Consider the following 12,569-nt stretch of genomic DNA (forward strand, 5'->3'; position numbering starts at 1 on the left):
GATTTTAAAAAAAAAAATTTTTGGGGGGGGAGCAAAGGTTGCAAAATAATTCCTTTGATTGAAAGTGACCCTCATTTTGTTTTCAACATGAAACATACTTTGAAAATAGGGGACTAGTATGATGAAGCACATTATACTGATCAATAGAGAAGCGGGGCAGCTGATGGGATCCATTTGTAATCCTATGATTCAAGAAAGAATAAATTATGATGGCTTTGAAACAAATGTTTGCATCGCTTATATTTATTTCATAATATTACCATGCGACTATTAATATTTGCTCCTTTTTTTTACAATCTACAGGAGGACACATGCAAAGTAAAAAAAACCCCAAGATTTCCTTAAATTGGTACACCTGCCTTGAAATAGTCTAAATAATTTTAAACTACTATAGTTGAAATTTCAGGGATTTTTCTAGCACACTAATGACAGGAAAATGCTCATATTTAGTACAGTAAAAAAATGCTGGTTTTAGGGAATGAACAGTTATTCTTAAATAATGGAGGTCATTAGGACTCCTCAAACTTGGCATGATTTCCCACAAAGCAAATTAAAATATCAGTTACATGTAGTTCACAAATAACCACCGAAGGAATGCATTTATAAATATCCCTTATAAACACAAATAACATAGCCTGGTAAAGTTGTCTGTATCTGTTTTTCTTTCCATTAGCCATTCCATTGATGAGATTTTATCAGACGTAGGCGATCAATTCATTCTATTTATAAAATCACTTGGAAATTCTTAACCCCATAAACATTCTGCAGAGCATTTTTGTCATTCCGACCTACTTGCATTAAGATGTAAAAATATTTTTAATTGCAAAAGCATCCCAAGATATACAATGAAAGACATAGCAAAAATGTCTCTTAAAATGCTTCACTGTCTCCCCACTTTTAAAAATTAAAACCATGTAACACTGACAATAAGGCGTGTTAAACCTCGCTCCATGAAAACCTACTCGTATGTGGAAGTGCAAACCAAAGCAATGACACAAGCATGAACATGTGGCAAAACCTGATATATTACATGTACTGTAAACAACTTGCACTTATAATACACCATTAATTGGCAAAAAATCGCTTAAAAATATATCTTATTGGATGCAGCATACATGTACTTTTGTACATACATGGTATTTTTGAGAAAATCTGAGTGCAACATGTACATTAATCATTAACAATAAATAAGATGAAAATCTGGGATTCCACGCACGCAATTCTTGACAAAGACCCAAAGCAAGTACTGGTGCTCTTTTCTGACCTACTGCAGCCATTTTGGTCTGGTTCCTCATCTTAAAACACTGCTCCAGGGATCACTTCTTATTGGGTACCATTTATGCCTAAATTGCACACTCTTTGGATGTATACTGCATTAACCAAAACAAGAGTGTTCATCTAATTGGTCCATAGTATCATTTGGTACTTGAGAAGGAATGGGGGCAGATCAGTTGCATGTGATCAATTTCAAACATCAGTTTGAAGACTGTTCACAAGACATACTTCCAGGACTTCAACTGATACTGGATGGTTTGGGGAATGAAGCAAGTACTTCAATCTGCTGCACATTCTCATCCATATGACTGACTTTCAATTAGTATGCTATATATACATCACCCTAATTTGAATGTACATGTGCTGTTACACTAAGCGCCTTTTGTACTGTACCAAAATGCACGAAATGAAAGAGAAATTCACCTACAAAATAAAAAAAAATAGTCATGTCCATAACTTCTTAACTGTACCGGTACATTACAAGTTCCTGCACAGTGGTGTTTCTAGTGTATAACATCTCAAACTATAATCAATTCATCAAGTACCTTTGATGCCTATTGGTCACTGTAAAGTGACAATTAATACCTTCAATATAATGCTGGGCTGCTGTATAACCAGACCTGATTTACTACACATACATATATACATGTACATCACATACTGCAAGTTTTGTGTCCCTTGGATTTAGTTTTTTAACAACACACCTTGATGGTGATCTCACCTGAATCAACAACCTGGATGCAACATGTTTTGTACCTGCTCTGTCGATCAACAGACACTTAAAAATCATGTTGTATGCACAATGAACGGGAAGCGTATTTTTTTTTTTTTGCAGCATACATCGTATTTAACCAATCACATCACGCACCCTGACATGAATATTTATCACGCTGTATGGATGGAAGACACTTAGGTTCTCGTAGTGTTTTCCCTTCAATTAAACCTATCCCAACCAACAAAAAGATTTGATGAAAACGGGCATAGGTTCGAACCACAGATCTTGTGATCCATAGTTCATTCCATTATCCACTAGGCCACTCTGGCAGCTCGACGAAAGCCGTCCTTTGAAATGCTTTAATATACATGCATGACTGAGTGATAGCACTGGTGTGACGTCACTGTAATTTTCTTATGAATAAACATCGAACTAGCTGAATAATTATGATCCATTGACGATATGTGCTGCAGATAAAAACACCGCCAACAAGAAGCAAAATCATGTGTACTTATTTGCACTTCAGACTTATTTAAATACATCAGCATACATGACTGCTTACCAGGCCGGGCAATGAGAGAAACTTTCCATTGGACATCCCAAGCCCGCCCCCCCCCCCCAACAAACAAAAACTATTTGTTTTTCATTTCAGAATACCCAAACATAGAAAAATAACAAATATACAAGCATATTTCCAACATACGGCTGGTTAGATACACATTTACAGACCTCCATACTTTAATACAATGTACATTTATACTACAAACACACACAGTTCTGTACGATTCAAAACAACCCTTTTGCCAAAGATACTGACACATCACAACATTGTGTTTTGTCCTTGAGGCTTTTTTTTTTACTGTTACTGTCATACATATCACCAACCTAGTCTGGTAACTAGTGTCGTTTTAGAAAACATCATATATTGCCCCATGGAACCAGACAAAAATGTGTACACAAAATAGTGACATAGCTTTATTCAGATGGGAGCAATGCTAATATGCGTGTGCCCCTTAGAATTGTGTACTACTTTCCAAACGAGACCATATCAATGTTGTTTTATTAGACCTCATACAGTGCACACTTACATATTGCAATTTTTTTACAAGCAGATCTTGGGGAAACCAGTTTTTAGCCAACAGTTCACTTTGCAAATGCCTTGTTTCTTCAACTACTAATGCTGCATGGATGTATGCACACAGTAATTAAACATCTAATTCACATGAGCAGGGACCTGAGTCTGGTGCAATTATCACTCAACTGCAGTACTAGCAAGGCTGAGTATCTTGGTACCAAACTAACCAATAACTTGTTTAGGTACAAAGCATACAAGGATGTATTCCACATGTGTAGCCAACTTCAATATTGTTTTTTGTACATAGCCAATGGGAAATTGTTTGCCTGTGCTTATCCGAGATATCAGATTACTTCCTTGTACAACAAAATACTGATGAAATGGGTATAATAAATAAAGGTTGGCAGCCATTGCACTTGTAACTCACTCATACATAACCATTGTGAGGTTTACAATAGCCATATTACACATTACTCAGGGCAAGTGCCCTAAAATACCTGCAGTAATTTCTTGTGTGTTGGGATGTTGCGGGTGACATCAGGAGTACATAAAAGATCAAATGACTGATGCAATGTAGGGCAAGATTCTTAAGGGCACAAGACAGTTGAAACCAAGCCTGGTGTAAAACAATAGCCCCATGGTCCACAGATATCAGTCATCCAGTAACAGTATCCACTATATGGCATAGTTTTACATGTACAATGCACAGTCTTCCTGATAGTTTTCCAGTGTGCACCAGCTTTTTGTGCCTTAAGTTTTCCACGCCCTGGCTGTACGCAGCTTACACAAGCTTAAGTGCCCTTTGAGAAATCAAGTACTCCACCTCAGTCAAACATAAGTACAGCAACAAGTATACCCAATAGCATACCCAGAGTAACTATTTACATCTCACTCCTATTACCCCTTCCACAATACAATATCCTAGAGATTAAGTCCTGGCTGATTCTTAATTATTTAGGACTCTGCAAAAAAATAAACACCTCAATGCTACGACAGGCCAGCTGTAATTCAAGTTCAGTTGAGGAATCGGGCATTCAAAATTATACTAACATCTCCCTGTGAAATGCATCAAGCCATAAAAATGGTATCTTACTCTTAAATGTATGAGCTTTTGAACCAGAGCAATGTACACTTCCACTACACATATCACTTTGTATCTGGCTCATCTAGCTCAAAATTTTCACCAGTGCTGTTAAAGGAGAAAGACCTCCAATAAATGGTTGTATATGGATTGATCACACCAAGTGTGTAAACAAATTTTATGTCAAACTATACATGTATATCAAATAAAAGAAATGTTGGCATTTACTTATGGAAAACATCATGTTTCCCTAATGCAACCTTCCAAATGCTGAGCCACCAGTCGCAAGTGTTAAAGATGATTAAATTAATGCTAGCTAATGCTGTACAAAAAAAGAATGAGAGAGAATGACAAACAATATGTACAATTTAGGCGAGTTTGAGCTAAATAGTTTAACAAAATAAACGGGTCCTTTTAAGTTGGAAACTTTTATGTCAGTATAACTTACTATATTTCAAAGTCTTCCTTGTTTCATCAACCCAAACTTAAGGCACTTCAAACAAATAAATAGTCAACACAATCCAATATAAATCTCATGAACTTAAGTCATAAATATACTTGGCTCACAACGGAAATCTTCACATTAAAAAAAAATCAAATTATCCAAGATAAGAACATATGGTTTGGAAATCGGCAGAAAGATTTTTTACAGTATCTTTTTGTAATCCTTTAGTTCACACACCAAATATTGTACAATACATGCACATGTACATGTACATGTAAGACAATGTAAGATCCTTTATGCCTAGATTAATACAAACTTTGATGACTTCAAAATTCAACAGAATTGAACAAAAGAGGCCTTCAAACCTTACCAAAAATGCTATTTCTTAACAACTAAAACACAAAACATAAAATGAATTTTTGGGCATAAAAAACATAGGAAAACACAAAATGAAAGTGATTTACATCAGGAATAGGTCATACCCATCTAGATATTTCAATATGACGAATTTCAACTGTACAAAAACCTAATGTTCAATGTACACACAAATACCGTACAGTATGAGTCATGAGTGTAAATGGGCCCAAAGCATAAATGTGAATGTAATACTATTGATCTGACACATAAAAAGAAATATATTAATATGGCAAGCTTTTACAGCATTAGAGAAAAACGAACAGAGAAGTGTATCATTTTCTGGGTCACTTTCCTGTATCTAAACTTTAGACAATATTTCTCAGACAAAAATGTTTTTTTTTGCTCAAAACTAAATCTACAGACAGAGAAAAATAGAAACATGCAGTACTCCTTCAAGACTACTATAAATGTACAACTACACTGCTACTTCTATGATTCTTCTGTAAAATATCTTAATCATCAAATATACATGTATACAATATTTGTTCTACCAAAGCTCAATTATCCAAATGATGCAATAACTCCTGAGTTGTATGCTATTAGGCCTTTTAGGCTTTTCTATCCTAGTTTTAAATCCAGCATGGAGCTGATATGATCTCGCCTGCACCCTTTTACATCCACACCACAAGGTATACAACTTATACAGAAAAGATTGTCATTGCCTGATCACATACTGGCTGTGTTTTCTCCACAGATCCAAAGTACAGGGTACAAATACTAACGAACACACGCTTGTTGCATCAGGCAGGGATTGCCATGCCATCAGAAAGATTTGAAAGCTGAGTAGCAAATTCAGAATCCAAGACCCCAGTGTTCTCCAACTTTTAAATTTTAAGTTTGGTGCTAGGTGTCGGCAATGGGATGACATATTGAAAAAGTTGAAAAACAGGGGGTTAGGGGTGGGGTGGAGTGGGGATCGGGGTGAGGAGGGGGAGGGGGGAGGGAGTGGGTTATTGGGTGGGGGTTTAGGCTGCTTTCCTACAGTCTGTAATGTAAAATACATCTTATTTTTCCTTTTTTTCCACACACAACAAAAGTGTGACGTCACGCAGGATAGCCTCCCATTGTGAAATGTACAAAACTTCCGCCATGTTATGCCTTACAAATTGAGTAGCCGAATTATGACTCCCATCTTTCAATCCAATTTCATCAAAATTAAAACAAAAATGTCGTTAATATGCATTTCAAACCGACGGAGTGCAAGAGGCTGAAAAACTTATCATTCACACAGTGGGCAATGTGTCAGAAAACCACAGGACAGTGTTGCATTCAGGTTAAAAGATAAAATCTCTACGCACTATTTGACAAATTGAACTTTTTTATTTCAGTAAATTTTAATTTTAATTTTTTTTTTTTCCATTTTTCTTTTACAAAGAAACCTTTTTCGATTCTTTTTTGGGCATTTGCAACTCTGCATTGTATTGCAAGAAAATTGGCAATTGAGAGGGTGAAACTAAGGAATAGCTTGAAGAGTATACACTGTAAATTGAAAACTAATAAGAGATTGTATCTGATGTGTTCCTCTTTGTTATCTTTTACAACAGCTCCTTAACTATGTATGTGAAATCACCATGGATTGAGAGTGGTACCTGGCCTTCTTCTGCATGGCCCTGCTACAATAAATGATTGTGAAGGCACCTGCAGCTCCTTAAGACCAAGGCCCACAAGCAGAACATGACAAGGGGTTATTTTGCATGGCATTATGGCCCGATTCATACTCAACACCAGAGTGAACATTAATGAATCAATATGATGTCACGGCAAGTTTTCGCTTTGTGATTTAGAAAAAAATTGAACATATTTCAACTCCAAAATAATTTACATCGTGAGAACGTGATCGAATTTGTTTGAGTATAGTATTTTGGGTTGTGAAGACACAAAATGTCTAAAAATGTTAAACTTGGTGGCCACTTTCTAAGCCTGGCAGCTGACAGCCTTTTTACAGGTTGGAGAACACTGAGGCCTAAACTCATGAAGCTACGCAGGTACAGTTACTCCAAATAAAATCATCTTAATACCAGCACAGACTCTGTGCCAAGAGCAAATAAAGGAAGGTAGATCATGTGCATGTAACTGAATGTACACAGAACCACATGCACAAATCCCACAGCATCTCCAGAAAAGGAATGCACCCGAGTATTGGCCCATGGTGGAAATGGGGGATTAGCATCCATCAGTAGCAGTAATAGTATCATTACATGCATACGTAGTTAAGACCGAGATCATACCACACATGGCATTATACTTGTGGGTTCAGAGGACTCAGTTTTCTGTGACAATGGTAGATCAAGAGCCTACTTACATGTACATGTACCTTTTATTTAAATCCAAAATTTCAAATAAGCCCTTCAACAGCTGAAGGGGTTGGGTTTACCATTAGTTATAATAACATCAATTGTTATAGCTATTACATGTAGCTATGTGAAATCCATTTGTGTTCATTGATGGTTTACTACTGAACTCATCTCCCAAATTATGACTTATCTGGTGTGAATATCTCCACCGGCACCGGTGGCTCGCCATCTTCAGACATTACTCTCTTCCTAGCAGCTGCCTTCTTAGCTGCCATGAGCCTCCTCCGCGCCTCTTCCCTAGCTTGCCGTGCTTTGACTGCTTTCTTCTCCCTCTCTGCCTTGGCCTTGGGATCCACTGGATGCAGAGGGTGAGCTGTGGACTTGTAGATCCCCGGTGAGGGGGGTGGGGAAGTCAGGCCAGGCTTCTTACCAGTTGTCTGGGGGGAAAATGGAAAAGACTTTCGTTTCAACTTTTCTGTTTCAGAGAAAAATCATTTCATTATCAAGTACCTTTTGAATGAAAAGTGCATTTCCCCTCTAGGTTGAAAATTCTGTTTACTCTTAGTAATATTGTACACTCTGTTGACAGAATTTGAGGGTGTTTTCAGCAATCAAAATAAATAACCCATCAGAACAAAAACTTAGTTATAGTGTTTTTATGTATTAAAAAACGAGCTAATTAAACATCATTAGACTTGAGTTTTTGGTGCAGGTAACACATATGAAAAGACTATACATGTGAACTATCATTTGACAATTCTTCAAGCAGACACACCATCTTTTACACATTTGTTGCCATTTCGTCATTTACCTTGATTTTTTGCGGTAATTGTTTTGGCGTTCTCCATCCATTTTGCCTGAGCTCCTCGATCTCAGCAAACATACTATTGACATCGTCCACTTGAAGCAAGACCATGTCCCAGAATCCAGTCAGGTCTAAATTAGTCACAGAAAGGGCTTCTCCTTCCACTGGATTCTGTTAAGAACATAGCAATTTATTACACATGTAATACCACTATAAGTCTTTTGGTGATGTATTCATCCTTCAGTTCACGCATCAAGAAATGGTAATGTTGGCTTTACATGTAGATGAGACTGACAAATCCAGGAGAATTCAATCTATCTCATTGTTTTTAATACAAATTCCATTGTGTGGTTATTTATCAAGTATGCGCTAGAATAGCCTGCATTCCCTTTAAGCAAACACTGGTAATTTTGTGTGGGGTGCCCCCCCCCCCCCCAAAAAAAAAACCCCAAAAAAACCCTGAAAGCACCCTCTTTTTCACAGCTTTTTTTTATTCAGATTTGTCAAGTTTATTCATTAGCTTTTCAACAACAAAAATCTTTCCAATCAGAAAAACATTTATTGGGTTATATCCAGTTCAAAAAAAGTGCCGCTCTTTCATTTTGTCCATGATCTAAATTGTCACTTATTAGTCATTAGGAGGGTAGTCAAGCGTCAGTTGCCCTGGAAAAAAATGGAAAAGTGACACTTTTTTTTGAATTGGCCATAACTCAATGAATGTTTTTTTGATTGGAAAGACTTTTTCATTGTTGAAAAGCTAATGAACTATACTTGTCAAATATATATCAATATTTGCGATAAGCTGCAAAAAAGGGGGTGTTTAAAGGGGTTGCTTTTTTGTGGACATTATGTGTAAGCTATAGTTCTGAGTACAATTAAGAGGGGAAAAATGGGTGCATATACTTTGCCCCTTTCACAAGCTTGACTTGAGAATGTTTGATATGACTAATGCTAAGTATGGCCATCATCATAACACAAACATCTATCAATACTTGGCTTCCAATGCCCAAGATAGCTGTATGCCTGGCACTCACCCAAAGATGATACAGGTTTGTGAACATTCAGCATAAAATGAGTTTTAACTCTGTATCATAAAAGTGTGAGCCAGTATGTACAGGCAGTGTGTCCCACACACTTGAGCTTTCACCAGTGGTCACAAAGCGCCATCCACTGAGCATGCATGCAGTCCATACATAAAAGCACCAACTACCGTTACTTAGTGCATGAATAGTAAGCCTTCATCCAACAAAATCTGTTGCAGAGAGAAGAGACACACAGTGAACATCCCACGGTGTTCATTATAGCGGTGTTTCACTGTAGTAATCTTCTGGATAATTCAGGGATCTTGCCTCAGGTACTGATACTCATATAGGATGTACATTGTAAATTCATTGCACATTTAATTAACCCTAACCGCCCTGAATCCTCCAAAATCCTTTTTGCAAATTGGAGGAATTTACAGGATTGAGGTTACATGGTAAAAGTGTGTTGCTGATTTCGGAGTACGCACTGTGTCAAGGTCTTGGGCCGGACCTTGTGTTGTTTATGTTCAGCCATGCATACATTTAGTCCTTGATTATACTTGACATCCTCCGCACTGCTCCAGGATGTCAATGCCTCTGCCTCAGCCTATTAACAGTCATAGCCGGAGGATTTTGCAGAATTCAGGCAGTGGTCACCCCTCCACGGACCATATTCAAGAAATAATGGAGGAATTTGCAGGATTGAGGCTATATGCTATTTTTCCATGAGGCCAATTGGAGGATTTTGCAGGATTGAGGCTACATCCTAGCAAAAAGGCCTAGGGAGTTAGGGTTAATGCATCAAAAGGTGATATACATGACAAGGCCCTTGCAGCAGTGGGAGAAACTCTAATTTTACAATGTGGTTGGAACATGCACTAATGACTTGGATGAAAGTGATGTCCGGTCTTGTAAATTTAAACAAACAAAAAACACAAAAAAACACCACTTCAAGAGTTTTTACTTACAATGTTCTGTTCGCAGAGTCCACGGAACTGCTTAAATTTCTTGTTTGTGAGGAGGGAGGCTTTACCAATTGAAGCTCTAAGCTTACCACCAGCTGAAGGAAAGAACAACAATTTTGAAGTCATTTGCATGTCAAATTAAGAAACCATGTTTAAATTTTGAAAAAATTAAAAAACAAATCCTTGCGCAAAATCGTGCACAATGCTAGCTCAATGCGGCGACGACTGGTTCCCGCCGCGCCGCGCAGGGGCCAATTTAGAAGACATGATGAAAATGCGGTAACCAGTCTGTGCATAGCTATGCGCTAGCGCTAGCATGGCTATGCATGGCAGGCTGCGCGGTGCACTGTCAACTGGTCAGTCGGATTCGACATCGTAAAAATGCCAAGAAAACACCGATGGAGAAAGAACATTTTTGCAAGTTAATTCACAGAACTTGATCTCTCTTGTCCATGTATGTATTTTCCGTGTTCAAGAGTTCAATTTGAGATGGCACACTCGTATTTGGAGTGATACGATGCAGCGTGTTTCCCCAAAGTTGTCCACCGTAAAAACGAGGTCTGTCGTCCGCCGGCCTCATACACTGTATGTATTCACGCACTACCGAGTTTTGGCCAGTTTCCCGTCTTGACTAGCGTTGTGCATATGGTACGCACAACCTGAGTTTTCCATTATTTTTTAAGAATTATCAAACGTGAATACATTAACAATAATTAAGGTAGGTTTTATTCCTTTCTTGTGGCAATTTATTGTATAGCTTGCGTAGTGCACTGGAAATAGTTCAGGCTAAAACTTCGCATATAATTGAATACCCCATTCAATCAGCATGTGTTTGGCTTTTTTGTTGATAAGAATATGGTTTCAAACAACTTGAAATGCTGAGTAGAGCTTACAATATAAACATGAACGATACAGCATTCAAATTTAAAAACTGTCAAACTTTGATTAAATGGGCTCATGTAATGCAGTTGGGTTTTTTAAAATCATTCTGACATTGCCATTTAAAACATACTGCAGTGATGTCGTCTCAGGTTTGTCACAGCTCCATTCTCAACTTAATTCTCATTTTTTTCTGTGTTTCGCCGAGTGATGGTCAATAATCAAATGTTAAGGAATAATCTGCTACAATGTGTTTCATGAGTTGAACAGAGAATTCCCCACTTGTATGTTGCGTTCGTAAATCGACATCAAAATGGTGTCCTATTAACTTCAAAGAATTCAGAAGCACAGATAGTAAAAAAAAAAGCCGGCAATGTACTAACCTTCTTCTGATAGTTCCTTCTCCGAGTCTTTGTTTGCTAGCGTACACAGTGACTCTATTCGAGCCTGCTCCTCATTGACAATACGCTGGTAGTAATGACCATCTTTCACCTCCGGAGGACAGTCTTGCATTGGGTCCGGCTCAATGATTTGTTTCTTGTAGTTTGATGTCTCCAGCTCCCTGTGATAGCAAGCATCGGCATAAAAACTTTAAAAAAAATGAAATCTCTTGAACCAAGTCGAAAGGCTGAGTAGAACTTTCGTGCTTTCCACTTGGTCCATTAATTAACATCTATCTGTACATGTTCTCTTGACACACTGGTCAAAACTGGCACAGTACTGAAAATCGACATTAACACTAGAAGATTAATGTTTTTGCAATTGTTTTTTTTTAAAGCAGGAAGGGAATGTAGAAGACACTAAGGCACAAAAACACGGACTAGGATATCATATCTTCAACCATGGGGACCTGAACCAGATGATATAGTGATGTATTTGATTAAGAAATTAACTGTCAAATACTGACCAGAATCTTGTCAGTGGAGAGTATAAACTAAAGACAAATCTTTGACAGTTAAATTTTTATCAAAATTAACCCTCAATGAAAAGTCCTAAAATAGTACTAACACGTCCAGGAGTTCAACGTCAAAAACATTAAAACATTAACGCTACACTAGTCATGTTATCCACACAACAACAACAAAAAAACACCAGTACCACATTTGTATTGTGTACTCCATACAAGTGCCCCATCAATGATGGCACAATGCGCCCATGCAAAGACACTTATGTGTTTGTGCACATTCACATAAAAATTAGTTGGGTGTACTGTGCGCAACACTCACATGAATAAGAGCATGCACATATAATGGTACCACGGGGTCATCTTCTGTTCATGCTTTGAGTCCACACACATACATGTACATGTACATACCTGTTGCTGTATTCTAGCAGGGCCTGTCGACGGCTCTCAGCTTCCTTGTTGTCAAGACTGATATCATCTCGTTTCTTGTCCAGCCCCCCAATAGTCTGATTCTCCTTCAGCATTGACCATTTCTCCAAGGCATCCCCATACTCCTGGTTGTCTACCATGGATGTCTTCTGAGAGTAGATCTTGTCATTGGCTACATTGATGATCGCATTCTCCTACGAAAGTCAATCAATTAAGAAAATGCCCAAAATGAAAGCAAATTGAATTCAAAACACAGACAAGTG

At 37.8% G+C, this 12,569-nt stretch overlaps 1 protein-coding gene across 2 annotated transcripts in view; it reads right to left on the bottom strand.

Moving 5' to 3' along the window:
• Positions 1-225: 225 nt before the first annotated feature.
• The window catches only part of LOC119720841 (disks large-associated protein 1-like), a 34,177-nt gene continuing 21,833 nt past the window's right edge, over positions 226-12,569 (bottom strand). For both annotated transcript variants that reach the window (XM_038190698.1, XM_038190699.1), the window contains exons 3-7: positions 12,289-12,500; positions 11,357-11,535; positions 10,098-10,189; positions 8,114-8,278; positions 226-7,739 (exon numbers count right to left, since the gene is read on the bottom strand). In XM_038190698.1, coding sequence (XP_038046626.1) covers positions 7,482-7,739; positions 8,114-8,278; positions 10,098-10,189; positions 11,357-11,535; positions 12,289-12,500 — 906 coding nt within the window. In that variant the 3' untranslated portion in view covers positions 226-7,481. The remainder of the gene's footprint in view (positions 7,740-8,113; positions 8,279-10,097; positions 10,190-11,356; positions 11,536-12,288; positions 12,501-12,569) is intronic.

The sequence above is a fragment of the Patiria miniata genome, unplaced genomic scaffold (genome assembly GCF_015706575.1).
Source record: "Patiria miniata isolate m_02_andy unplaced genomic scaffold, ASM1570657v1 HiC_scaffold_9, whole genome shotgun sequence".
NCBI lineage: Eukaryota > Metazoa > Echinodermata > Asteroidea > Valvatida > Asterinidae > Patiria > Patiria miniata.